Consider the following 26,927-nt stretch of genomic DNA (forward strand, 5'->3'; position numbering starts at 1 on the left):
GCTCACTTAAGAGTGCTTAGCCCCTCGTAACTTGTGTATGTTATCTATAATAATGGATAGGTGTGGTCATCTTTGGGGGACCATTAATCTGCCCTCCACGTTTGTCAAAGTTCACACAACTGGTTAGCTGAGTGCTGTGCCCATGAAACTTATCTACATGGGCTGTTAGCTTAAACTGGTGACAGAACTTACGTTCCGCGAAGGATACTTTCCCTCAATATTACTGGCAGTGTTCTGGAGCGACGTGGAACAACACTTTGAAAACGCGCCCTTCGTAGGCCCGGCTACCCCTAGCGCCTCCCGCTCGACCCGGAAGCTTCCTTCGCCGGCAATCCGAGAGACGACCCGCCGGCCCGCCCCCCGGAAACGCGACCGGCTCAGGACCTCCGGGAAGCAGTTGAGTCCGCCGGCCGGGCAGGCACCTTCCGCGGGAACGAGGGCGGGGACGGGTGGGCGCTGGGCACTGGGCCGGCGGCATCCACGCGGGGTGGGGGTGAGCGGGACCAGCGCTCCGGCGCTCGCGGACCCGGGCCTGGGGGTCGCGGGGTAACGCGGGCAGGGATGCGAGGCGGAGCGGCTTTTCCGGGAGTGAGGATCGGGTCTCCCCCGAGGTGCGGTCACGCGCTCACCTTCTAAGCTGCATACTGCGTTTACATTTGCACATCACTTTATTGGCCTTTGATCGGTATAGGCCTGCGAAGCGACGCTTTTGTCATATTCAGAGCATATACAGGTCTTTTAATGAGCTTAGGTGAGTAACAGGGGAAAACGTGGACGGAAAGGACCAAGTGTGATTTTCAGCTAAGAAAAGTCAGTGGTGGTTCTTGCTTATCAGTTACTGTCCGCTCACAATATAAATACCCGAAGTAAAAAAGAATAAAAATATGGGAAAACTAGGTCTTCTTGTCAAATCGTGTAATGCCAGGGGTCAGTTAGAATAGCGTCAAAGAACTTTTTTCTTTCACGTCATATCCAGGAAGACCTTACTGTCCTTGAAAAGAATTGTTTCTGAAGATCATGCATCTGATTTGGTTACATGGAGAAATTCTAGTTTCCTGGTGAGTCTAGGTAAACAGGAGTACAGATGGTCGCTAGAACTGGAGGTTTTGGTTTGTAATTTTTGCTTTACGCGCCATGCTCTCTGGACCTCATAAATCTTTGTGGTGTGATTTTTATGAAAATAAAACACTACAAGTAAGTTTTGTGAAAATCAAGTAAACTCATTCCAGTGTTTTTTCTGTAATGAAAAAAAGAAAGCATCACCTTTCTAAGGTTTAATAATAATAACAGCTGCCATTTATTCAGGGCCCCCTTTACCAGGTAAAGTGTTAGGAACTTTATATTCATTCTTTCCGATGTATTAAGAGATCCAGCAAGCTGCTTCATCCAGGAAATATAAAAGGGAGACTGAAGTTCAAGGACTCTGCTTAACATGTCTTCTTCCTCCCAGGCACCTCCGACTCAGCATGTCCCCAAAGGAGCACATGTCTCCCTTCCCCACGCCTTTCCCCACCCACCCCACTGTCACCGCCAGAAAAATCAAACCAAAAACACCAGGCACACAACCACCATGCCTTTCCTTTTTCTCAGGGAAAGGTATCAGTATTTGCCCAATTTACACCAGAAACCTGAGTCTACCTTGTTCCCTTCTCCCTACTTGTCCCCCATAAATCTGTAACCAAAAATCTTGCCAGTTCTTTCTACATGTTCCTTCCCGTTGTCTTCATCCCCCTTGCCACCCCCCTATTCCATTGTGTCATCATTTTCCTGCCTCTTCTGTGGTAGGAGTTCTGCTCCGGCCCTCCTCCTCTTTCCCCTGTCTGGTCCATTGCTCTGCAGCCAGCATGAGCAGCTTTTCTAAGCTGTAAATTTGCTCTCTTGGTTAAAACCCTTCAGAGACAGCCTGTGAATTACCCCAGGATAAAATCCAGCAACCTGAACTTTGCTTACAGTGACCTTGAGACAAGGTCTGCCTTACTAGCCTTACAGTCCTCTTTCAAGTCCTTGACCTGAAACAATCTCTTTTGCTGTTAACTATGCGATTCCCTGTGCCTCCATCATGTCCCTCCTCTTTGCCTAGATATCTTCCATTTATCCTTCAGGCTTCAGCCTAAATATCATCTTCCTAACTCCCCAGGACACCTCTGCCGAGGGCCAGCATGACTCTCCCTGTAAGACTCGCCACCCTGCATTTGTTGAGGCCTGCGGTCACATCTGCTTTGGAGTGTGCATGATGGCTGGGGCTGAATGTTGAGAGATTTGTTCAGGATTATAAAACCTGGCACGCATGCTCTGTGTCCACCTGTTGAATGAATAAACGAATAAGTCATCCTATCATGGTGATTAGAGCTACTTTGAATTAATTCTGCCTTTTGAAAGTAAATTAATTCTCAGTTTTTTTTTTTTTGTGGGCGAATCTTTTTTTTTTTTTAATTGGGGTATAGTTGCTTTGCAGAGTTCTGTTAGTTTCTGCTGTACAGCAAAGTGAATCAGCTATACGTATACATATATCCCCTCTTTTTTTGGATTTTCTTCCCATTTAAGTCACACAGAGCACTAAGTAGAGTTCCCTGTGCTATACAGCATGTTCTTATTAGTTATTTATTTTATACATAGTAGTGTATGTCAATCCCACCTCCCCCTTCCCCCCTTGGTGTCCATATGTTTGTTCTCTATGTCTGTGTCTCTGTTTCTGCGTTGCTGTAATTCTCAGTTGTTTCTGTTTTTGAATCTAGGTTGGGAGAGCCGGTGGTGACTGCGGGAGTGGAGCCCCTGTGCGGTGCCCAGCATGGACAGTTACACGGTCCTGAGAGTGATTGGGGAGGGCTCCTTTGGCAGAGCCCTTTTGGTTCAGCAAGAGAGCAGTAATCAGATGTTTGCCATGAAAGAAATAAGGCTTCCCAAGGTCACTGCTAAAGCAATTAGCTCATGTTGAAAGTGTACATGTAATTTGTATAGGAAAACAAGTTCTTGAAATTTAACATGGAATTGCTCCTTTGTGCAAAAAATTTAATGGGTTTATTCATTAGCTTTACAAGGTCTTGATATATCTTATGTGGTTCTTAGGATATTGTAATTAACAAAAATAATCAAGGTTTGGGTGGTGATTGCTGTTTATCTCAATGTGAATAATTTGTAATAATTTCCAATTTTGCATACTTAAGGGTGTAGGGAAGCTGCCCAAATGCAACTCGGGTGCCATATTAATGAAAAAAGGAACATCAACAGACAGTGAAGAGCTGAGACCTAAAATGCTGACCTTTGGTATCAGGGAACCTATTCTGTGGATTAGTTTATAGGTTTTATTTCCCTGTAACATGAAGAAAGTGCTGATTTATCTCTACAGTTGACCCTTGAACAACACAGGTTTGACTGCTGTGGGTCCACGTAGATTTTTTCAATAGTAAATACTACAGTGCCGTGCGATCTGAAGTTGGTTGAATCCGTGGATGCAGAACCGAGGAAATGGAGGGGCTCCTCCATACATGGAGGACCAGCTATGAGTTGTACTTGGAATTTCAACCCCGTGCAGTCAATGCCTCTAACCTTGTTCAAGGTCAAACTGTATTTGTCACTATGTAACATAGTTGTCAGGTGAAAGAAGCCATACCATGGAGGCTGCCTAATAATGTTTTGATCAACTAAAAAAAAAATACATTTTAATAAAATTCTCAGAGTGAGTATTTTTTTTCCCACTGCAATCTTGACCTCGTTTAGTGGGCATCAGAATCACCTGGAGAGCTTGTTAAACCAGATTGCTGAGCCTCACCCCTGAGTTTCTGGTTGTGTAGTTCCTGGTGAGCCTGTGAATTTGCATTTTTAACAAGTTCCCAGCTGGTGGTGATGCTGCTGGTCTAAGCCCCCTTGGGCTAGTACATAATCAGTTGCAGTTTTTTAATTATAAGATAAGTCATTCAGGATTTTATCCTTATAGAGTAAGTTAGGGGATAAACAGTTTTGGAAACTTATTTTGCATTTGGTCTTTGCCCATCCATGCTGCTGTAATACACGAGTATATATATTTTTCATCTGAACCAGTGGGCTGATAAAGTGATGCAGACAGTAAAAACATGAAAGCCCTAGTTTTTCTTTAAGGAGCTACTATTGTTGATGGCATACTGGCTCTCCAAGTCAGGTTATACTTAGGCTGATGTTAAGAGTAGTTTACATTCTATACTTGTAAAGATATAAGAGGTCAGCTTAAGCATGCATATAGCCATTGTTGAAAAATCTGCACATGTTTACTTGTGGAGTTTGATAAACTCAAGTTGGGTCAAAGTACAGTGCTATGAAATTGTGTCTAGCATTGAAATACCTTACAACTACTATAATATCATTTTACTATCAGTTTTATTATGAAGTATTACATTTACGCTTATTTAAACCTCCTTCTAGCTTTCCTCTGACACACAGAATTCTAGGAAGGAGGCTGTTCTGTTAGCCAAAATGAAACACCCCAATATTGTTGCCTTTAAGGAATCATTTGAAGGTAAATATGAATTTCCCCCAATACAGGCATTTCTGAATTTGACTCATGGCCACTGAGGCTTTGTTTTTGTTTTTTTAAAATTTATTTGGCTGTGTCGGGTCTTAGTTGTGGTTGGCGGGATCTTTGTTAAGCCATGCAGGATCTTTCATTACGGCACGTGGGCTCTTCCTCGCGGTGTGTGGGCTTCTCTCTAGTTGTGGCACGCAGGCTTAGTTGCCCTGTGGCATGTGGGATCTTAGTTCCCCGACCAGGGATCAAACCCCCGTCCCCTGCATTGGAAGGAGGATTCTTAACCACAGGACCACCAGGGAAGCCCCTGGGGCTTTCTTAAAGAGTCTTACATTTGTTTTAGCTGAAGGACATCTGTATATTGTGATGGAGTATTGTGATGGAGGGGACCTGATGCAGAAGGTTAAACATCAGAAAGGGAAGTTGTTTCCTGAAGATATGGTAAGAGACCGACTTACAGAAGTTTCCCTCAAGGTTTGGAAGCAACTTTTCTCATAAAATTTGTGTTAAAATAAAAGCATTGCTGTCTGTGATTACCTGACACACGAGTTAGAAATGACTCATTTCTGTATCCATGATGCTACTTAGTGAGATGTGGTTGCCTGAGATGTTTTTAGGGAGTAAAATAGATATAAGTTTATAAAATATCAAGGAATAACACTTCCATGTTTAGAAGAATTTCAAAATTGTATTATTTATCATACTTTCTACTAGACATTTAAAATTTTTATTTTTTGCATTGAAATTTTAGAAGGCAGATGGATTTCTTTTGTATTTCTAGATCATCTGAAGAATGAAGCCTGCATTTCTTTTTTCCAGGAGCACCTATTCTTAGTCTTTTTCCGTCTACAGTTTAGCATAATCTCTTAAAATACTTACTGCCTTTTTAATGGAAAGTTGTGTATTAAATATTATTGGAATGAGTTGACTAAGGAAAATACTTCAATAAACAGCTTTACTGGGGCTTAGTTTGATACATGGTATAACGTGTTTTGAGAGTATATTAGTATAAATATTTTTCATCTAGAAGTTGTATTGTTAAGAATATGGGTTCCGTTGTGGCATGTCAGGCTGGCTTCAAAGCATTGTTGGTAATATAATGAAATCTTTTAATGTTAACATATGAATATTCTGAAAAAGTGAATGAAAATCTGATATAATGATTACACTATAAAAAGTTATAGCATATTCATTTCTAAATGGCAAACGACTTTTATATGTATATTTAAAAAATATTTTTATTTGGTTAAATACAAGAAAACCATAGTGGGATTTTTATTAAAATAAATTGTTGGGAATTCCCTGGCAGTCTAGTGGTTCGGACTCCGCGCTTTCACTGCCAAGGGCCCGGATTCAATCCCTGGGGGAACTAAGATCCCACAAGCCGTGTGGCATGGCCAAAAAAGTAAATAAATAAATTGCTATTTAGATCATACATAAGACGATGACACATATGGGATTGATTCACAGCTTTTCTGAATTTCTCCAGGCAACACTGAATCTTAGTTGAACTATGTAATTTTCAGGAGTTCTGTACTTATATTATATAAAACTCAGGTCAGCCAGGGCCTGAAGATGATTCTTTGGGATTTAGGGTTGCCATGAACCCGTTATTGCATTCTTGCAGATTTGCATGCTTTTTTCCTTACAGATACTTAATTGGTTTACACAAATGTGCCTTGGAGTAAATCACATTCACAAGAAACGTGTGTTACACAGAGATATCAAGTCCAAGGTAAGTGGAAACACTTTGGTCCTAAAAAAAAAAAATCGAAAACTATTTCATTCCATGTTTTTTCTGTGTTATTCTCTTTCCTTCTGGGGCATTTTTATCTAGTTTAGAAATATTTCTCAATGTAATATTGATATTTATGCTAGCCAAATAAGGTACTACTTGAGAGCAGGTCAGTAAATCTCTTTAGTAGTGTATGGTAATATGTTCCAGCTCTCTTAGTTACTGTTTCCTAAGACCACATGTTCTCAGATGGAAAATGGTTGAGACCAGGGCCTGCCACCTGGAGTTACCAGGACACAGGTTCTCCGGTCAGTTGAGCAGGGTCTGCCGATACAATCTGAAGCTTGCCTGTTAGATTTCTAGTCAGTCATCCTGAATTCCCAAGCAGGGAAGTGCAGCTGTCCAGAAGGTATCTTGTCTTTTTATGTTCCATTCGAGGACTCGGCTGTCAGCATTTCTACCCTTGATCTCCATCATCAGCAGCCTTTGAAAGACAGCTTCTGCCGGCGCTCTCTGCCTTATATTTGTTTGTTTGTTTGTTTATTTATTTTTTATACAGCAGGTTCTTATTCGTTATCTGTTTTATACATATCAGTGTATACATGTCAATCCCAATCTCCCAATTCATCCCACCCCCACCCCGCCACTTTCCCCTCTTGGTGTCCATACGTTTGTTCTCTACATCTGTGTCTCTATTTCTGCCCTGCAAACCGGTTCATCTGTACCATTTTTCTAGGTTCCACATATATCTCTGCCTTATATTTGAATGGGGGTAGATGTAATCTGAGCTCTTCTTTTTCAATGCAGAATATCTTCCTCACCCAAAAGGGAAAAGTAAAATTGGGTGATTTTGGATCCGCCCGTCTTCTCTCCAGGTATGTATGTCTCTTCTGTAGTAGTGACAGTAGTCGAAGCATCATCATTGAGAAACGCTCTGTAATCGTTCTGTGCCTCTTTCTGGTTTTAGTCCCATGGCATTTGCTTGTACGTATGTGGGAACACCTTATTATGTGCCCCCAGAAATTTGGGAAAACATGCCTTATAACAATAAAAGGTAAGTGATGTATGTAGTTGGTGCAGGGCTGACAGTTTGGTACAGGCATTGTAGCCTACAGGTGAAGTTTGTTTTTTTAAAAATGTATATGTGAAAGCAGTGTAGAATTTAAATTCCTAGGCCTCTAGATGAAAGTCATAATTTTCCCACTGTTTTAATCAGAGCTGAGAGGAGCTACGTGTAAATGCTGAAAGAAAGGTTAGTCATTTCTGGGAACAGTATGCATTATATTACTGCTTCTCAAACTTTGCTGCTCCCGACTTTAAAAATCCCAAAGCGCAGGTTGTAGCCGTATCGGTTAAATCCAAATGTCTGGGGGTGGGCAGCAGGCATCAGTAATTTTCCAGGATCACTAAGTGAGTCCCATGTGCGGCAAAATTTGGGAACCACTGGATTATGTCATTGAGTTGACATTTACAGGACTAGATAATAAGCACTTGACTGATAGGTTCATTGATTATCAGAAGATAGTATGAAGTCCTTATGATTTAAAGCATAATTTTTTTATGAACATAAGTAATATGTGCCCATTGATGGAGTGGGTGGGCAGCGGAAGGATTGGAAATGTAGAGATATACAAGAAAGGAAATGGTGATCACCCACTTTTACACAACTACTGATAACATTTTGGGTTTTTTCCCCCATCCATTCTCTTTTTCCCCTAAACTTTGTTTATATACTCTATATACAATTTAGTATCCTGCTTTTTTCACTTTATATGATATTCACTTTATCCCACGTTAAAACTCTGCATAATTATTGTTAATGGTTGCGTAATATTTTAATACATGGGTCTTCCAAAATTTATTTCACATTCCTCTGTTATTGGCCTTATGATATATTTTCAATTTTCAGTATCCTAAACAGTGCTGTGATTAATATGCCTTTTGTGCATAAATATGTCGTTGTTGTCTATCACATTCTTGGCATGAATTCCTAGAAAGAGAAACACCCACAGGTTCTTGTTACCATCTGCCAAGTTGTTTTCTGAAAAGGATATGATAATCCATAATAAATAGACTCCTTTAAGAGTAAAACTGACTGGATTGGAGACAAAACAGCTATGAAGGGACTTCCTGGGACAACTGGGGAAATCTGAGTTTGGACAAAATATTAGATAATAATATTGAATTAAGGTTAAATTTCTTGGATGTGATAATGGTGTTGTGTTCATGAGGGAGAGTGTCCTTGCTCTTAGGAGATACATGTTGATGTGTTTAGGGGTGAAGTGTTTGATGCCTGCAGCTTTTCTTTCAAGAGGTTCAGATCTAGAAGGAAGAGAGGAAAAGCAGGCAAACGTGGCAAATGCTAATGGCTGAGAAACCTAGGAAGGAGCATGTGGGCATTTACAACTTTCCTGTAGGTTTCAAACTTTAGAAAATTAAAAGTTGGGGGAAATAGTTGATAAAAAAAAAACTTAGTTAAAATGAAAATAATATCATCTAGAAAAAGCCTGGGGGATGACAACTAGGTGGTGAGAACTCTGGAGGAAAGTGGAGGTGCTTAGTTTGAAGAAGGGTGGGCGTATAGGGCAAACTATAGAACTCTTTGCTGAGCTTTGAAGAGCTCTTTTGTGGAAGAATAAGAAGGCTGTCCCTTAGAGCCAGCCACTGGGGGCACAGAGAGCTGTCCATCAGGATGTGTGACCAACAGCCAGCTGTGGTGCAGGCAGTCTGGGTGAAAGCTGCACTGGATGACTTCTAAAGCCCTTCTGCCAACTGTGATAATCTGAGTCCATGGATATTCCTGTTGCACCAAGTATTGATACTACTGAACTGATACCCGAACAACCCAGATTTGGAGGGGCAGGGGTTGGGGAGCAGTCAGTTTTATTGTGAACATTACTGTTAGTAAGTATCTAAGTGTTAGACCAAAATTGCTGTATATTTTATTTCAATAGCTAAGAAGTACCTGCAATGTCTGTTCTTATTAAAGGTAGAGTAATTTTTTATTTTTTGTATTACAACATATACATAGTTTCATATGATAACTCATAACCCACTCATCATTACATTGCTTCTTTATGCTTCCAGTGACATCTGGTCCTTGGGATGCATTCTCTATGAACTCTGTACCCTTAAGCATCCAGTAAGTATGGCGTGCAAAATGGGAAAGGCAGCCTCTGGTTGTATCGGGCTAAGTCCTAAGTAATGTGCCAGATTTCAGTTGGTGGTTTGCTTCCTTAGGATGAGTTCATTATAAGATTTTCATGTTTCCAGTTGCTGTCATCTTTGCTTTGAGCTACTTTTGTAGTATATACTAATAGGAAATTTCCATGATTTAGTATTTATAGTACTATATTTAGCTTGCCTCCCTCCTTCCTTCCCTCCCTCCCTGCTTCCCTCCCTCCCTCCCTTTCTATCTTTGTGAATTTGCATATTCTAGTTATTTTGTATAAGTAAAATTATACCATATTTTTCCTTTTGTGTCTGGCTTATTTCACATAGCATAATGTTTTCAACGTTCATCCATGTTGTAGCATATGTCTGAATTTCATTCCTTTTTTATGACTTAATGATATTCCATTCTATGTTTATACCACATTTTGTTTATCCATTCATCTGTTGATGGACATTTGGGTTGTTTCCACCTTTTGGTTATTGTGAATAATGCTGCTGTGAGCATGGGTGTACAAGTATCTATTAGAATCCCTGTTTTCAATTTTTGGGGTATACACAGAGGAGTGGAATCGCTGGGTCACATGGTAACTGCATGTTTGGCTTTTTGCAGAACTGCCCAAGTGTTTTCCAGAGTGGCTGCACCATGTTTGTACTTTCCTTGTTATCAGTTAGATTTCACTTCTTCCAGTTTCTTCTCTAACTGAAATACCATGAGAAAATAGACTTTGCTCTATATTATATATTTTTTAAAGATATTTTAAAAATAATTTAACATAAAAAGAAGTTAACTCACTTGCCCTGCTTGTTTGCAGTTGTTTATTGCACAGAATTAATAAGTAGTGCTGATCCCTATTAAGTGTTAGCTTTGCATAGAAATAAATTCTGTTCTTTGGGCACAGATTTGAACTTGGCTCTAGCAAGCATTTTCACAGAGGTGCTTGAGAACATGTAGAGCTCATGAGAGTGAGTAATTAAGAACATCCTTCTTTCCTTCTTCACCACTAGATGAAAGTAACTCAAATGGAAGGTTTGCACTTTTTTTTTTTAAACATCTTTATTGGAGTATAATTGCTTTACAATGGTGTGTTAGTTTCTGCTTTATAACAAAGTGAGTCAGTTATACATATACCTATGTCCCCATATCTCTTCCCTCTTATGTCTCCCTCCCTCCCACCCTCCCTATCCCACCCCTCTGGGTGGTCACGAAGCACCAAGCTGATCTCCCTGTGCTATGTGGCTGCTTCCCACTAGCTATCTACCTTACATTTGGTAGTGTATATATGTCAATGCTACTCTCTCACTTTGTCACAGCTCACCCTTCCCCCTCCCCATATCCTCAAGTCCATTCTCTAGTAGGTCTGTGTCTTTATTCCCATCTTGCCCCTAGGTTCTTCATGACCTTTTTTTTTTTTTTTTTTTAAGATTCCATATATATGTGTTAGCATACGGTATTTGTTTTTCTCTTTCTGACTTACTTCACTCTGTATGACAGACTCTAAGTCCATCCACCTCACTACAAATAACTCAATTTTGTTTCTTTTTATGGCTGAGTAATATTCCATTGTATATATGTGCCACATTTTCTTTATCCATTCATCTGTCAATGGACACTTAGGTTGCTTCCATGTCCTGGCTATTGTAAATAGAACTGCAGTGAACATTGTGGTACATGACTCTTTTTGAATTACGGTTTTCTCAGGGTATATGCCCAGGAGTGGGATTGCTGGGTCGTATGGTAGTTCTATTTTTAGTTTTTTAAGGAACCTCCATACTGCTCTCCATAGTGGCTGTATCAATTTACATTCCCACCAACAGTGCAAGAGGGTTCCCTTTTCTCCACAACGTGTGCACTGTTACTGAGAGGTCAGCTTCCTTGTATATAAGTGGCTTATAGTACCAGCTGCATAATTAGAACAATGTGAGAAACTTGAAAAATGCTGATGCCTAGGCCCAGGCCAGACTAATTGAATTAAAATCTCGGGTGTCCTGGACATTAGTGTATTTTGTTTTCGCTTTTACATTTAATTTGGGGGCATTAAAGATTTTTTTTCTTTGCAGTTTTACGGAGATATAATTGGCATATAGCAGGGTATACATTTAAGGTGTACAGTGTGATGATTTGACTTAGGTACACCATGAAATGATTGTCATAATAAGTTTAGTGAGCAGCCATCGTCTCATATGGATACCTTTTGACCACCTTCATCCAATTCCTCTTTCCCCCACCCCCGGCCTCTGGTAACTGCAAATCTGATCTCTCTTGCTATGAGTTTGTTTGTTTTTGAAGTATAATTGACTACAACACTGTGTTAGTTCCTGGGACGTTAGTGGTTTTAAAATAGGTGATTGTAATGTGTAGCCCAAGTGGAGAACCACTGTTGTGTACAAATAAAATTATTTTTTAAATTTCAGTATCTTAATTAGGATTATATTCTTTATTTCCCTAATTTTGTTCTTTTCATAAACATTCATATACATGTTCTTATTTTTTCTAGCAAGAACAAGTAGTAAAAGTTTATATTTGGCACTGTCTGCTCTGTTGTCTGCTTTAAAAAGGCAAAAGTAGGGCTTCCCTGGTGGCGCAGTGGTTGAGAGTCCGCCTGCCGATGCGGGGGACGCGGGTTCGTGCCCCGGTCCGGGAAGATCCCACATGCCGCAGAGTGGCTGGGCCCATGAGCCATGGCCGCTGAGCCTGCGCGTCCAGAGCCTGTGCTCCACAAGGCAAGAGGCCACAACAGTGAGAGGCCCGTGTACTGCAAAAAATAATAATAATAATAAAAAGGCAAAAGTAGTTCTCAAACCTTTAGGAAACGCTGAAATTCAATATAATGGTTAGAAAGCCTGAGGCATTTGGGAATAAGATTATTACCCCTAATTGCAGATGGAGACACTTTGAGAAGTCAAGAAGTGTGCCCCCATTCAGACATCTGGTAGATATATGGCAAACATGTCTCACTTCAGTGTAAATTTTAACTATAGTCTGCTTCTCTAGAACTGTGTATATTTGTGTGTTTATAATCAAAGCAACCTTTTAACTTTTTCAAAAAAATAATATTGCAAGTTGTTTTAAGGGAGTATCAAATAAACAACATTTTCAGTTCAGACATATGGATATAAAAATTTAGGTCTCTTGTCCACCGCATTAGCTTGCATCACCCCTTTAGCTTCATATTTTCAAGTGTACATACATGATTTTCGGTTTGTGTTGTTTTTAGCAAACAGTAATTAATAGTAAATGAGTAATTGTTTTAAAAATGGCTCAAGTTGAAAAAAATTCTTCGCTTAGCCAAATTTTCATCTGGCTTCTGAATCTTCTCCTAGACCCATGTGTGCATTCCCTTGCAAAGTCCAGTTTTATCAAGAACCCTGGTTAGTTGAGCAAGAACCCTCCACCCTCAATGTCCAATTGCCCTTGATATCTGATCAGGTTCCTCATCCTCCACAATTCCCCAGCTGACGTCTGACACCTCTGGTCTGCCTTCAGCAAGAATCCTGTTAGATTGGTTTAGCCAGAGTCCCCCCCTTTTTGTGTGTGTGTGGAGTGCTATTCTTTTTTTTTTTTTTTTTTTTACATCTTTGTTGGAGTGTAGTTGCTTTGCAATGGTGTGTTAGTTTCTGCCAGAGTCCCCCTTTTGCCTGGATGTTTCCTGTTAGTAATTTTCCATCCAGTGATATCTACCCTGTTCATTAGATATAAATTCCCACTTGTCCATGCTGTGTTTGCCTTTAAGCCCAATCTCTCTAACCCTCTGCAAAATTCTATCGCATGGAGCCTATATCTGTTACAATGGTCCTGAATAAAATCTGCCTTATCATTTTTAACAAATGTCATGGATAATTTTTCCGTAAAAATATATTAACATAGCTTCACTGTTGTTTGATTATCAAACCTCTTAATGTAAATTTAAATTCTGGTTGTTACAGGGGAAGTTTCATAATCCTATTGATTATATCAATAAACTACATCTGGTATAAGTAAAAAAAAAAGCCTGAGGCAAAGCAGATTCAGTCTTATTTTTCATTACCTGAATTTTTCCTTTGTTATATGTTTTTTTCCTTTATTACATGTTGACTTTTCCTTTTTCATATCTTCACTTGTATGTATTAATAGGGTAATGTACCTCCAAGGCAGAATGCCATCATGTTCTTATATTAAGTATTACTGAGGCTGGCACCTAATGTTAATTGCAGTGTGTTTATTTTTTTATTTTTTATAAATTTATTTATTTTTGGCTGCATTGGGTCCTCATTGCTGCGTGTGGGCTTTCTCTAGTTGCGGCGAACAGGAGCTACTCTTCATTGCGGTGCGTGGGCTTCTCATTGCGGTGGCTTCTCCCGTTGCAGAGCATGGGCTGTAGGCACGCGGGCTTCCGTAGTTGTGGCTTGTGGGCTCTAGAGCACAGGCTCAGTAGTTGTGGCGCACCGGCCTAGTTGCTCCACGGCATGTGGGATCTTCCAGGACCAGGGCTCGAACCCGTGTCCCCTGCATTGGCAGGTGGATTCTTAACCATTGTGCCACCAGGGAAGCCCCCGCAGTATGTTTATTATACAATGAAAACTTTAAATGTTATTCTGGTATGACATTTTATATCCCACTCTATTACTTGTCAAACGGTGATAACTACTTTGATGACATGGAAGGTAAAAAGGATTTTGCAGCAGGAGTTTAAAATAGGAAAAGTCTAAAGTGCATTTTGTCAGGGAGCAGGCCTGGGGATTTAAAAATTTTTTTTTATTTTTTAAATTTTATTTATTTTTGGCTGTGTTGGGTCTTCGTTTCTGTGCGTGGGCTTTCTGTAGTTGCGATGAGCGGGGGCCACTCTTCATCGCGGTGCACGGGCCTCTCACTGTCGCGGCCTCTCTTGTTGTGGAGCACAAGCTCCAGACGCGCAGGCTCAGTAGTTGTGGCTCACGGGCCTAGTTGCTCCGCGGCATGTGGGATCTTCCCAAACCAGGGCTCGAACCTGTGTCCCCTGCATTGGCAGGCAGACTCTCAACCACTGCGCCACCAGGGAAGCCAGGCCTGGGGATTTTTGAGGAGGAGAGAAGCAAAGAAACATTACACTTATTATAAGCCTTAATATCATCTGACTTTTTAAAAAGCCATATGTATGTATTACTTTGATTTTTAAAATATATTAAAAATGTGTATCTGTGAAAACGTTGATTTGAGTAATAAAGTACCCAAAACAGGCACTGATGGTAAGACTTCCTCCAGATGGGAACATCTTTTACTATTTATGTTTACCTTTCTCCTGAACAACCATAAGATTTTTAGAATAGTACCGGTTGGGAGGTGGGGTGGGAGTTTGGGACTAACAGATGCAAACTGTTTGGATAAACAACAAGGTCCTACTGTATAGCACAGGGAACTATATTCAATATCCTGTGATTAAACCATAATGGAAAAGAATATGAAAAAGAATGTATATAGATGTATAACTGAATCACTTTGCTATACAGCAGAAATTAACACAGTGTAAATCAACTGTACTTCAATAAAGTAATTTTTTTGAAATTTGTATTTCAAATTAGTAAAAAAAAATTAGTAAAAAAAAAGATTAGAGAACAGCGCTTTAAAAACACCTCTAGGGAGAAGAATTTCTAAAATTAAAATAATTCATATAAATTCAGTTCAGCTGGTATTTACTTATTTCTGTTCTCTTTCCTTGTATCTGCTTTTACAGTTCAGTTTTGCTTTTCAGTTTCAGGCAAATAGTTGGAAAAGTCTTATCCTCAAAATTTGTCAGGGGTCCATGAGCCCACTGCCATCCCATTATTCCTATGAGCTTCAGCATCTGATCAAGCAGATGTTTAAAAAGAATCCCTCACATCGCCCTTCAGCTACAACTCTTCTCTCCAGAGGCTCTTTAGCTCGGTTCATCCAGAAGTGCTTACCCCCAGAGGTATGGTACATGTGAGATTGACTGTGAACAGTTTTCCCAGTGTTTGTTATCTTCTAAACACAATTACATGTTATACATGCCTGTAAAAATTCAAATAATGCAGACGTATATAAAAAAAGTAAAAAGTTGAAATGTCCTTTCCTTCCTCTTCTTTCCACGATGCTATTCCCCAAATATAATCATGGATATTGTTTGCATTATCCTTCCAGATCTTTTTGGACGTATATAAATGTCTGTTTGTTTAAATTACGTGGATCTTTTATTTATTTCTTTATTATTTATTATTTATTTATTCTTCTGGCTGTGCCTTGCGGCATGTGGGATCTTAGTTCCCTGACCAGGGATCGAACCCTTGCCCCCTGCAGTGGAAGCACGGAGTCTTAACCACTGGACCACCAGGGAAATCCCTACATGGATCTTTTAAATGGCATTTCTACTTTTCAACTTTATTGCTGTGGGGAAGAACCTTGATAATTAAATGATGTTATGGCAGTATCTAAAGAAAAGCATCTTTCACATCTTTAAATTCTCTGCTTTAAACTTTCAGATCATCACAGAATATGGTGAACAGGTATTAGAAGAAACCAAAAAATCTATGCCTAGTACACCAAGAAAAAAGGGTAAGAATTTTGAAAAGCTTATTTTTTGTGTTCTTTTAAAATACACTATAACAAAAAGGAAAAATACAATTTTCAAGTTATTAGAGATGATTTCCAGATACTCCTCAAATCAAAATTTGCTTCTTATTCCTTCAGGCATAATTCTATACCGAATCTTATACATTTAGTTTTCCAGGGATCAAAAAGAACATAGTTTGGAGATTTTAGAGATGTAAAGATTGTTTTCTGTTTCGTTTTTAGAACCATATTTACTCTAGTTTGTTATGGATCAGGTAGAAGGATTCTGTGGTCTTACCTAGGAATCTAACCATGAAAATATAATATAGGAAATTGTATCCCTAAGGACCATCTTATAAACAAAATTTTTTAAATGGAGTCTTTTTAAAAGTTGGAACTGTCCACATAATAGGTGCACAAAATTTCCATACATCTATAGTCAATCCTGAGCAAATTTCAAATGTAATTGATTGTCTCTTTGGAAGTTGTCATCTCAATTTTTTCAAAGCTCTTTTTGTTGCTTTTCATTTGTCATCAATGACACATCTTTCATCTGAAGAAATCCAACAATGACCAGGATAAGAGAGAAGAATTAGGACGTGTAGGTCATCCACTGTAGGGAGATGTTGTAAAACCTCCGTTATTTAGTTATCTTAGTGTTATATACTACAAAAGAAACATTTCTATTTTTTTAAATTTCTTTTTTATAGTTGATTTACAATGTCATGTTAGTTTCAAAAGAAACATTTCTAAACTATACTGTTTTCTTGAAGTTAAATTTTAAATGTTACTTTTGTAAGAATGTAAACCCTTTTAGTGGTATAAACCCTTCAGTCTTACAATTCAGCATTTTTTTCCATTACTTAAGAGGTAGTCAGTTACCTTTGCTTCAGCAGTTTTAGTGTTGATTTTATTTTATGTACTGTTTCGTAGCTTCTGTTCACATCCCAGGATAGTGGGAAATTCGTTTTAAAATGCTGAGCAGCAACAACAAAAGCAGTCTAAGAACAGTTTCAAGACAGTGTAGTTTCAAGATAGGAAAGTGTAGTTTTACAATTTCTAAAAGAAAGAGGAGTAAGCCAGTGCGGAGGAACCACCATACAGGGAGCACGTGTCTGGTGGTATCTCCATCTAGTCTGTAGCTAGTGAGACCAGAACAATGAAAGCTGTGTGAGGGCAGGGACCGTGTCTCATTTGCTCACTGTTGTAAGCCTCAGTGCTGTCATCATAGATGCTCAGTAGCAATTGTTTAAAATGCTGAATGAATGAGGAACACGGACCCCAGGCTCTGGCAGCGGAAAATGAGGCAGGAGCCATCCTGCCTCCGTGACTGCTGCTGGGCCCTCATCAGGGAATAAGTAGCTGATTTCTTGAGAGGGATACCTATTCCACCTACTGTAATAGCTGTCAGGAAAAGCATACTGGGTAGCAAGCTTATGCTAAAAGTGATAATGACCTTCCGAGTATACAGAGCGTCTTCCCTCCTGGTGCCTAAATGGGTTGGCATAAGTGAATAGAGACGTCTTAACTTGCAGACGTTAACATTAGAATAAAACAGCAGAAATAATCTCTTTAACAGCTGAGGTGTATTATTAGGCAATTAAAGCTTGATATCACTGTATGGGCTAGTGCTTTGGTTCTTTGACTTTAAAAACTTCATTTGTCTTTGTCACTCGAGCTTTGTGCAAATCATATTAGAAGCCTTTTGTGTTTTCTCTCTACCTTCTCTTTTCTCTTTGAGCAGACCCCAGCAGAATCAGGATAGCTTTGGAAAATGAAGCAAGCACAGTGGTAAGTGCTTTAAAGTTAAATGTCTAAAATTGTCCACTGGGTACCTGGCATCTTTAGGTGCTGGGAGATATTTGGAAGACTGTTGCCTGGTCCCTGGGTTCAGGAGTTTTTCATCTTTGGGCCTGTGAAGTAACTGGCGGCTGTTCTTTGTACTGCCAGCCGAGCCACTTTAGATCAGCATTTATTTGTTTTTTCATTTCTAATTATGGATGACAAGTGGTTTCAATATAGATGTGAGCGAACATTAGCCCTGCTTATAGGCATGAAAGTCTTGTTTTAGCCTGGCTCTTGGTTGGTTTTGTGTGTGTGGTACAATATATACATATATAAAACATACAATTTATCACTTCAGCAATTTTTAAGCTGAATTGTAAGAATTTAGTGGCATTAATTACATTCACGATGTAATTTTTCATCACCCCAAACAGAAACCCTTAAACAATAACTACCCATTCCTCCCCACCCTCCCTTCCACCTCAGCCCCTGGTAACCTCTATTCTGCTTTCTGTCTCTATGAATTTGCCTATTCTAGATATTTCAAGTAAGTGGAATCACACAATATTTGTCCCTTTGTGTTTGGCTTCTTCTACTTAGTTTAATATTTTCAAGGTTCATCCATGGTATAGCCTGTATCAGAATTTCCTTCCTTTTTATGGCTAAATAACATGTAGATCACTATGTTGATCTTGACATTTTTCTATTCAAAAACTTTTAGTGCCTCCCCATTAAGCCCACGAATTGAGTGGACATTTTTCAGCCTGGAATTCAAGGTCCTGTCTGTCTCATTTGGCTCCAGGCAGCGGTGCCCTTTTACATGATAGCGACAGTTGAGTCATAAATAGTAACAGCAAATCCACTTCCCAGTTTTGCCACACCCAACCCAGTAACTGGTGTCCTATTGATAATTTTTTTCTTTCTTCATCATTTTAATCAACCTTTTAACTCCCAAAGGAAAAGATGTAGTAACAACAAATGATTCTGTTTATGGAATGTACTAGTAATTAAACTTGTAAATTTTTTGAATGAACCTTAGGTTGTAAATAAATAACACCATTCCCCATTATGTTACTACAAATGGAATATATTCTGCCCCTGTACTTTTTTCTTTGCATAGTAATATCTGTTAGTAATATCTGTTTATTTCCAGCTTTATTGAGGCCTAATTTATATGTAGTAAGATTTACTCATTTTTAGCATGCAGTTTGATGAATTTTGGTAATTTTATACAGTCATATATCCAGCACCACAGTCAAGACATAGAAATCCCATCCCCCCAGTTGAAAATGCATTTAATGCACCTAACCTACCAAACATCCTCGCTTAGCCCAGACCACCTTACATGTGCTCAGAACATTTCCATTAGCCTCCAGTTGGGCAAAATCATCTAACACAGAGCTTATTTTATAATAAAGTGTTGAATATCTCATATAGTGTGTTCAGTACTGAATTCAAAGTGACAATCAGTGGTTGCCTGCGTACAGAATAGTTGTAAGTGTATCGGCTGTTTACTCTTGTGATCACGTGGCTAAGTGGGAGCTGTGGCTCTCTGCCACTACACAGCATCACGAGAGGGTATCATACGGCATATCACTAGCCTGGGAAAAAGAGCAACATTCAAAATTTGAAATACAGTTTCTGCTGAATGTGTATCACTTTCACGCCATCATTAAGTCGAAAAATCATAAGTCGGACCATCGTAATTCGAGGCCCGTCTGTATGGTAACTTTATAAAATATTTCATTCTGATATTGCCAGCATGAAAAGCCCAGAAAGTTTTCATTGCTCATTTCCTCTATAAAGACCTCTCAAATAGCTCTGTCATTTTTATATATCCTTTTCACATTTGCAGTGACTGATATTAATGGCTATTAAGGTATATGACTATTAATATACATATATTTATACATATGTCTGTTCATATATATGGTTTTTAATATACACATATATATGATTTTATGACTTAATTTACATGGATGGGGTTCTGTGGTTATTGATGTTTAATCCATCTATATTTAAAGTTAAAATAGCTGTCTTTGCCTACTTGTTTACCTTTTTTTGCAGCAATTCAAGCATTACTTAATCTTTATTTTTAATTTCTTTTAAAGCAAAGGGAAGAACCAGGTGGAAAGTGTAGCCACACTGACTTAGAAAGCATTAATAAAAGTTTGGTTGAAAGTGCACTGAGGAGAGTAAACAGAGAAGAGATAAGTAAGTTATTCAAATTCTAATCATTGTATAAGTGGAGAACTGGGGAATATACAAGGAATACCAGTTTCCACCTTACTAGGTCGTAGGATTCATAAGCAAGTAGATAGGCAGATTTGTGTTTGTTTATCCAGTAGTGTTACAGGAATAATTTATTCACCTATAAAAAAAGAGAAAATCATGTTTATTAATAAGAGGCTTCAGAAAAAATAGTATTTGTTGTGCTCTCTACCATAAAAAGCCTGGCACACAGTGTCTACCTAAGTCCTCTTGGGCCTTTAATTCTTGTACATTGTGTAATGTGTGAGTATATACATAGCATTTAAAAAATTTATTTATTTATTTATTTATTTTTGGCTACGTTGGGTCTTGGTTGCTGCACGCGGGCTTTCTCTAGTTGTGGCAAGCGGGGGCCACTCTTCATTGTGGTGCGCGGGCTTCTCGTTGTGGCCTCTCCTGTTGCAGAGCACGGGCTCTAGGCACGCGGGCTCAGTAGTTGTGGCTCGTGCGCTCTAGAGCGCAGGCTCAGTAGCTGTGGCTCACGGGCCTAGCCGCTCCGTGGTGGATCTTCCTGGACCAGGGCTCGAACCCGTGTCCCCTGCACTGGCAGGCGGATTCCTAACCATGGAGCCACCAGGGAAGCCCCTATACATAGCATTTTTTTAAATTCACTTTAATGATTAGCTTTACCTTTTCATCTGGATTTCTTTTTCATTCCCTTTACTACTTAGACTTGAAAGAGTGTTGTTAGATCTGAGTTTGAAAGAGAAAGGAAATACTTTTCTTTTAGAGAGATACTTGTGTGCATATAGATGAATAAATAAAAGAATAAGCTCAGCAGTTCTTCTTTACACTTTAAAAGCCAGTTCACCAGGTCCTCTCAGGCGACAGTGGGAGAAAAATGTATCCAGTACAGGTCTTACAGCTTTGGAAGATGCATCCTTACTCACCTCCAGTTTAACGGCAGAGGACGATAGAGGTTAGTAGATTGAATTCTATTATTTTATTATGGAACATTGTCTAACAGGTGTTTAATGAGCCAGAGTTTTTTCTTTTTTTTTTTTAATGTCGCTCTGTGAAGGATATTTGGTTATCTCACATCAGAGTGCTGCTCATACAGGCAAGTGAAATAGATCTGGGTAGAGAGTTAAATATAATTAGCTTTGCTTGAAATATGATCTGAAGATATATGCTGAAAATCTTTTTTATTTGGGACTAATTTTTTATCTTTTCCCAACTAGGTGGTTCTGTAATAAAGTACAGTGAAAATAATACCCGTAAGCAGTGGCTCAAAGAAACTCCTGAGACCTTGTTGAACATTCTTAAGCATGCTGACCTCAGCTTGGCATTTCAAACATACACAATATATAGACCAGGTGATTCATGTCTGTTACATAACTGTGGAAACCCTTTGATTGTTTTGAAAAAATTGTGGTAAAATATACATAACATAAAACTTACCATTTTAACCGTTTTTAAGTGTACAGTTCAGGAGCATTAAGTACATTCACATTGTATAGTCATTACCACACTCCATCTTCCAAAATGGAAACTGTATCCATTAGATAATAACTCCCTGTTCCCTCCTCCCAGAAACCCTTTGATCTTAAAGTTATGAAATATTTAATAGCATTGTAGTTTTAGGTTTTCTTGAATCTTTTCTAGCCAGTCTGAAGCCATAATTAAAATTTCCCATAGAGCTTCATTCCTTCTGTTTGCCCATTTGTTTGCTTATTTTTTAATAATCACGTGATCACTCTGAAGTGTGGCCCATTTTTACCATGCAAATACACCCCTGCTTTAGGGACTCTGTAGCTCAGACTTTATCCTAGTAAACGCTGAGGAGCTTCAAGGTTTCTTTGGCTCTGTACTTGGATTCTGTTATATTGATATGATGAACAATTAGGATTTGACTTTTTTTATCATTTCTACAGACATTTTCACTAAAATTATACAACATAAATTTTTAAGATACTATCCTTAGGAATCTGGGCCAAAGGACTGAAATGAGGGTGTGTATGTGTGAGTGCACGTGTGTTTAATTTTGATAATTCAATTACTAAAGCCGTCTTGCTTGGTTTAAGATCTAAGATAAATTATGCCAAGGAGAGATAAATTATGCCATGGTGTGGCAAGCCTTGACTGTATGTATTGTAGCAGATTTAGTGTATTTGTTGATTTGATCGGTATTTATTGAGTGCCTAACATGTACTAGGTTAAGATTTTAAAAAAAGAATGAAACATAATTCCTTCCTTGAAAGAGTTGGTTATTTGGGAGACCAACACACAAGCAGAGCATTGTAGAGCTATGTACCACGTGTCTGATAGAGCTGTGTGCAGACAGTTATGTGTCCTTAGGAGCGGTGGGTGCATTGGGAGGCAGGTGTTAAGGAAGGTTAATGATTATGACTTTTGTTTTAGCAATTATAGATCCTGGATTTTGTTTCTGGTCCATTGATGAAGATGTTGTCATTTCAGGAAAGTCACTATTTTAAAAATATATCATAAAATATATATATATATATATATATATATATATATATATATATCATAGCTCTATTGTGAAAGGATTTTTATAAAGATTGAACCGACATTTTCATGTTAGGTTATCGTTTTGTAAGCAAAAATCTGAAAGCAGTTACTATCTGGAAAAAAATTTAAAAGCATGCATTTGGTCTTAATTCCCTAATTTTATTCCCCTCCATTGGGAAAACTTAGGGGGAGGGGAGAGCTCAAAGGAGAAAAAATGAACTGTTACCTAGCTGTCCAAAAACAACTTTTAATGCTTTATTATGGGTTCATATATTTGAGGGTTTTAATTATAATTTTCTGAGTTTTGAAGAAAGTGCTGTTTAAAAATTTAATACCCATACTGGTGCTTACTGGGACTGTTTTATGCCAGAATCATGCTGTGTAAGGGAGACACTACAGAAAAATACAGAGCATGGCATGGCCCTCAATTAGCCCACAAGCCTTTGGAGGAATTTAGTGCAGCATGAACGAAATAAGTAAAAACTGCTTATCTTGGCATAATTTCTGTTAATATTCCTCTGAAGGTACAGAAGCGTTCTTGAAAGGCCCCCTGTATGAGGAAACAGAAGCATCAGATGATGTTGATGGAAGTCATGATTCTGTCATTTTGGATCCAGAGAGACTTGAACCTGGACTGGATGAGGAGGATACGTAAGTGATATACCCAGATAGCGTGTGCGTGCATGTCATTTAAATTGTACTTTAGGGCTTCCCTGGTGGCGCAGTGGTTGAGAGTCTGCCTGCCGATGCAGGGGACACAGGTTCGTGCCCCGGTCCGGGAAGATCCCATGTGCCGCGGAGCGGCTGGGCCCGTGAGCCATGGCCACTGAGCCTGTGCGTCCAGAGCCTGTGCTCTGCAACGGGAGAGGCCACAACAGTGAGAGGCCCGCGTACCGCAAAAAAAAAAAAAAAAAAAAAAATTGTACTTTAATCATTTCTGGTTTAGCAGGAGCTGGTTATATTACTTTACATCATTAATGAATACTTATATCTTGATCTTTTGTCTGGCATGGGTAATGTGTTATGGTATTATCACAGAATTCCTGACTGAGCCATGTGTTTATAATCATTTAGCTTGGACTTATTTTTTAATATACCAGATTTTTATATTGAAAATGTAGAAACAGTGAAAGAAGTGATCCTTTGGAAGGCTAACCATTTTTTTCCCTCTGTTCAGTTGCCTTATGGAGCTCAGTTTTCAAAAATGTCGGTATTGTTACGGTGGTGTACTGCTTTGAACCCGTCGACAAATATTAACTGTACTCCTTAAATGGAGGCTTAATATCCAGATTGTTTTTTCACAGGGACTTTGAGGAAGATGACAACTCTGACTGGGTATCAGAACTGAGACAGCGAGCTGGCTGGCAAGGAGTGTCTGATGGATAACACCCAAGGAAATGTTCCTTAGTCACACTGAGGAGACGTTGAACATGAGGAATTGATATTTGGATAATACTTAACTCACAGGATGTGTATTTTCCTTTAGAAACAGAGTGAAGAGAGGGAAACTGAATATTTAAAATTATTCCTGGTTAGTATAAGGTATAAAAAATCTAGAACTCTTAGGAGTTTTTGAATTCAGAGGAGAAGGCATAGCAGAATGGGTATGAGGTTTGGGCTTTGCGGTCAGAACGGAAATTGAATGCTACCACCTACTGCTTGTGTGACTGTGAGAAACTAACCTCTTTGAGCCCGAATTTCCTCAACTACAAAATGAGGATAACAATGCTTACCTCATAGGGATGCTGACCTTAGACCATCACGGCAGCCCTTAATGTTATTATTTCCATTGTTATGATTTATGCTTATTTCTATGTAGCTCTTTTTATATCTCCTAAAGGTTTGAGGACCTAAATATATTTAATTATAACATAATAATGTGTGTGATTTTTCAGTAAGGCCTATTTCTGGGTAGTGATCAATCATCTTCAGTGATCACCAACTACCAGCTGTCCTTAAATACAGCCCCTCACAGGATGCACAAAAGAGCCCAGGTCGGAGGATCAGCCATGGGAGGAGTGGGGTGGGCTACAGAACTGGTCAGAAGTTGGTGGTCCTGTATATGACAAAGGAATGGGGCCAAAGGTGAGAAGTCCATACAGCAAGTAGCAGAAACCAGTGTTGTGGAACTAATGGCGGGCAGGACCCCAACACGTCTGGGTCACCATGACACACATGTGCCAAGGCCTGTCGTTTCATGCTGTGATACTTTAGTGAAGGGAGACTATTTTACTAAAGCAACTGGCTCTTCGCAGGGGATCCCACAGGGGCAAGTGTGGGAATAGCATAAGCCTGTCCTGGTATAGGGAACGATGCTCAAATAAACAAAAGGGGGAAATAGTTGTGAGACTACAGTAGGATCATTAATAAAGGTCTGCTGAAATGTGGACTACGTATGTCTTAAAGAGTTAAACATTTTTTAAAAATCTTAACATACAAAAACTGTCATAGCTTTCACTACCCCTGCTCCCATCCCCCATTATTTATACTCAAAACATTTGGTCATCCTTAGTCTCCTCTGGTCTCTGAGTCTCTCCATCTTCCCTTATTTTTCAGAACCCTGACATTTTTGAGGCATACTGGTTAGATGTTTGGTAAAATGTCCCTCATTTTGGGATTGTCTGATGTTTTTCTCATGATGGGACTGAGCGTGAGTGTTTGAACACCACAGACGTGAAGTGCCCTTCCCAATACATCCTGTCAGGGGTGTGCCATCTCCTCACGACATTACTGCTGTTGTTAACCTTGATCTCTTGGCTAAGGCAGTGTCTGCCGGGGTCTCTGCTGTAAGTTCCTAATTTTACGTTTCCATGTTCTAGTCACTCTGAGACACTAAATCCAGCCTATTCTCAAGTGGAGAGGATATTGCCAGGTACTCGGCTTCCTTAAATACTATATTTGATACCTCTTAGACATCTCAAATCTTAGCACTGCCCCATGGTGGAAACATTTCCAAACCAACCAACACAGGGAACTTGAAACTATGTATAGTTACTGAGAGATTGAATGAATCTTGATGGGATGACAAATCCTTTTGAAAGTCAGATGGTTTGCAGGGTTTTGCTTATAACAGAATTTCAAGAGATTCTAATGGATGATTAGAAACCAATTTTAGTGATAGATTACTGTGTAATTCTTGACATACAACTAGGCAAGAATTGAGGGTCACTTTTAACAAAACTTCCAGTTCCATTTACCTACACGAATAAGGTTTTTCAGCACTTACAGCTTTAAAAAAAAAGATTAAAAAAAGGAGGTTTGATGAAATAAAATTATTTTTAAGACAGGACAAGAATCTTTTTTAAACAAAATTTTCTCTCTGTCGGTTTCTACCACCACTACCCCTTGTTAGTGTGCATTGGGCATGTGCGTTATACATTAGCTAGAGCCCCTTAGAAGACACCGAAATGCCTGCTCACCAAAAAACACCCCCCTACCCCCCACCCCCCACCCCCCCGCAAACAGCAATTTTCTCTTGGTGTCAGCAAGGTAACTCCTCAGGGGATAATGTTTCTTTCTTAATCCTGTAAGGGGTCACGATGACCCACTACTCACCTTGCTGGACTGTGTAGACTGTCAGTATGTTACTTTGATGTACAATATAACCTTTTGTCTTGAAAACTTATGTAATTGTGCTTTGGGCGGAACAATCCTCAGAGCTTTCTGAAAGACTGTCCCCTGGGTTATAATCCTCAGGTTGGCTCAAATAAAATTCTCCATTTCTTTCTTAGATTGACTATTGATTAATTTTTCATGGACAGACTCAATGTTGAACTTTGTCTATTCCAGTAAAAAGCGTTATCTGTGGATACTAATTGAGCTAATTGGGGAGAAGAAGAGGAAAGCCCATTCACGTCTTTAAGAGAGAAATTTCCAATACTATGTTACTTTTTATATTTAATAAATATTAGTTCGTGATTTGGATCAGTTGTGTACTACTAGTAATTTTAATGAATTTTTAAAAGCCTATTAGAAAATAGAAATTAATTTCCATTGATATGATAGGGTGATGGGTAAGATTTTGAATCATGAAAAACAGTACGTGTGGAGATATGAGTTCAAGGAGAGAAAGGAGTGATGTAAACTTTCTAATTCTTAAAGGAGAGCTCTTTTTTTAAAAACTAGATATGGTGGGTTTCAAATTGCCGTGGTATTTAGATTCCATTGGTTATGTTTTACTTGTGTCAATATTTATAATTGCTGGAAATTACATCCTTTCAACTGCTTAAACATGTAATGAAACGTTTCTGACGGCACCTTGATGTGCAGTGGGAATGAGGAATGCGTAGGGGGCGATGGGGAGATGGTGAGAGAGCATGTTTGCAGACCACTGGGCAGTAGCTCGTTTTATAAGAGGACCCCATGGGAGGCCGCCAGCTGTGGCCAAAAGAACAGGGCTCCGTTCCAGTCTCCATCTCTTGACAGTATTTGAGACCTTGCACGAGAAACTCTCAGTCCAGCTCAACTGT

General features: G+C 39.2%; 1 protein-coding gene across 6 annotated transcripts; it reads left to right on the forward strand.

Moving 5' to 3' along the window:
• Nucleotides 1–346: 346 nt before the first annotated feature.
• Nucleotides 347–26,315, forward strand: NEK3 (NIMA related kinase 3). Of its 6 annotated transcripts, XM_032611478.1 has the most exons (17): nt 464–751; nt 2,138–2,339; nt 2,736–2,905; nt 4,396–4,489; nt 4,842–4,939; nt 6,150–6,233; nt 7,041–7,108; nt 7,201–7,287; nt 9,321–9,375; nt 15,113–15,313; nt 15,861–15,933; nt 17,675–17,721; nt 19,827–19,929; nt 20,789–20,905; nt 21,168–21,302; nt 22,983–23,109; nt 23,763–26,315. In XM_032611478.1, the coding sequence occupies exons 3-17, from the start codon at nt 2,789–2,791 to the stop codon at nt 23,842–23,844; spliced, it is 1,488 nt and encodes a 495-aa protein (XP_032467369.1). In that variant the 5' UTR covers nt 464–751; nt 2,138–2,339; nt 2,736–2,788; the 3' UTR covers nt 23,845–26,315. The 6 variants fall into 6 exon arrangements, with proteins under 6 accessions (XP_032467370.1, XP_032467369.1, XP_032467368.1 ...); XM_032611479.1 differs by lacking the exons at nt 464–751; nt 2,138–2,339 and adding an exon at nt 347–396; XM_032611477.1 differs by lacking the exon at nt 2,138–2,339.
• Nucleotides 26,316–26,927: the final 612 nt, after the last annotated feature.

The sequence above is a fragment of the Phocoena sinus genome, chromosome 18, assembly GCF_008692025.1.
Source record: "Phocoena sinus isolate mPhoSin1 chromosome 18, mPhoSin1.pri, whole genome shotgun sequence".
NCBI classification, from domain to species: domain Eukaryota; kingdom Metazoa; phylum Chordata; class Mammalia; order Artiodactyla; family Phocoenidae; genus Phocoena; species Phocoena sinus.

Bases quoted from the DNA above. Each gene is read 5' to 3' on its own strand.
- NEK3 (XM_032611479.1), top strand. From the start codon at position 2,789: ATGGACAGTTACACGGTCCTGAGAGTGATTGGGGAGGGCTCCTTTGGC. The intron at 4,490-4,841 runs GTAAATATGAAT...CATTTGTTTTAG, and splicing joins CTTTAAGGAATCATTTGAAG to CTGAAGGACATCTGTATATT. The intron at 4,940-6,149 runs GTAAGAGACCGA...TTTTCCTTACAG, and splicing joins AGTTGTTTCCTGAAGATATG to ATACTTAATTGGTTTACACA.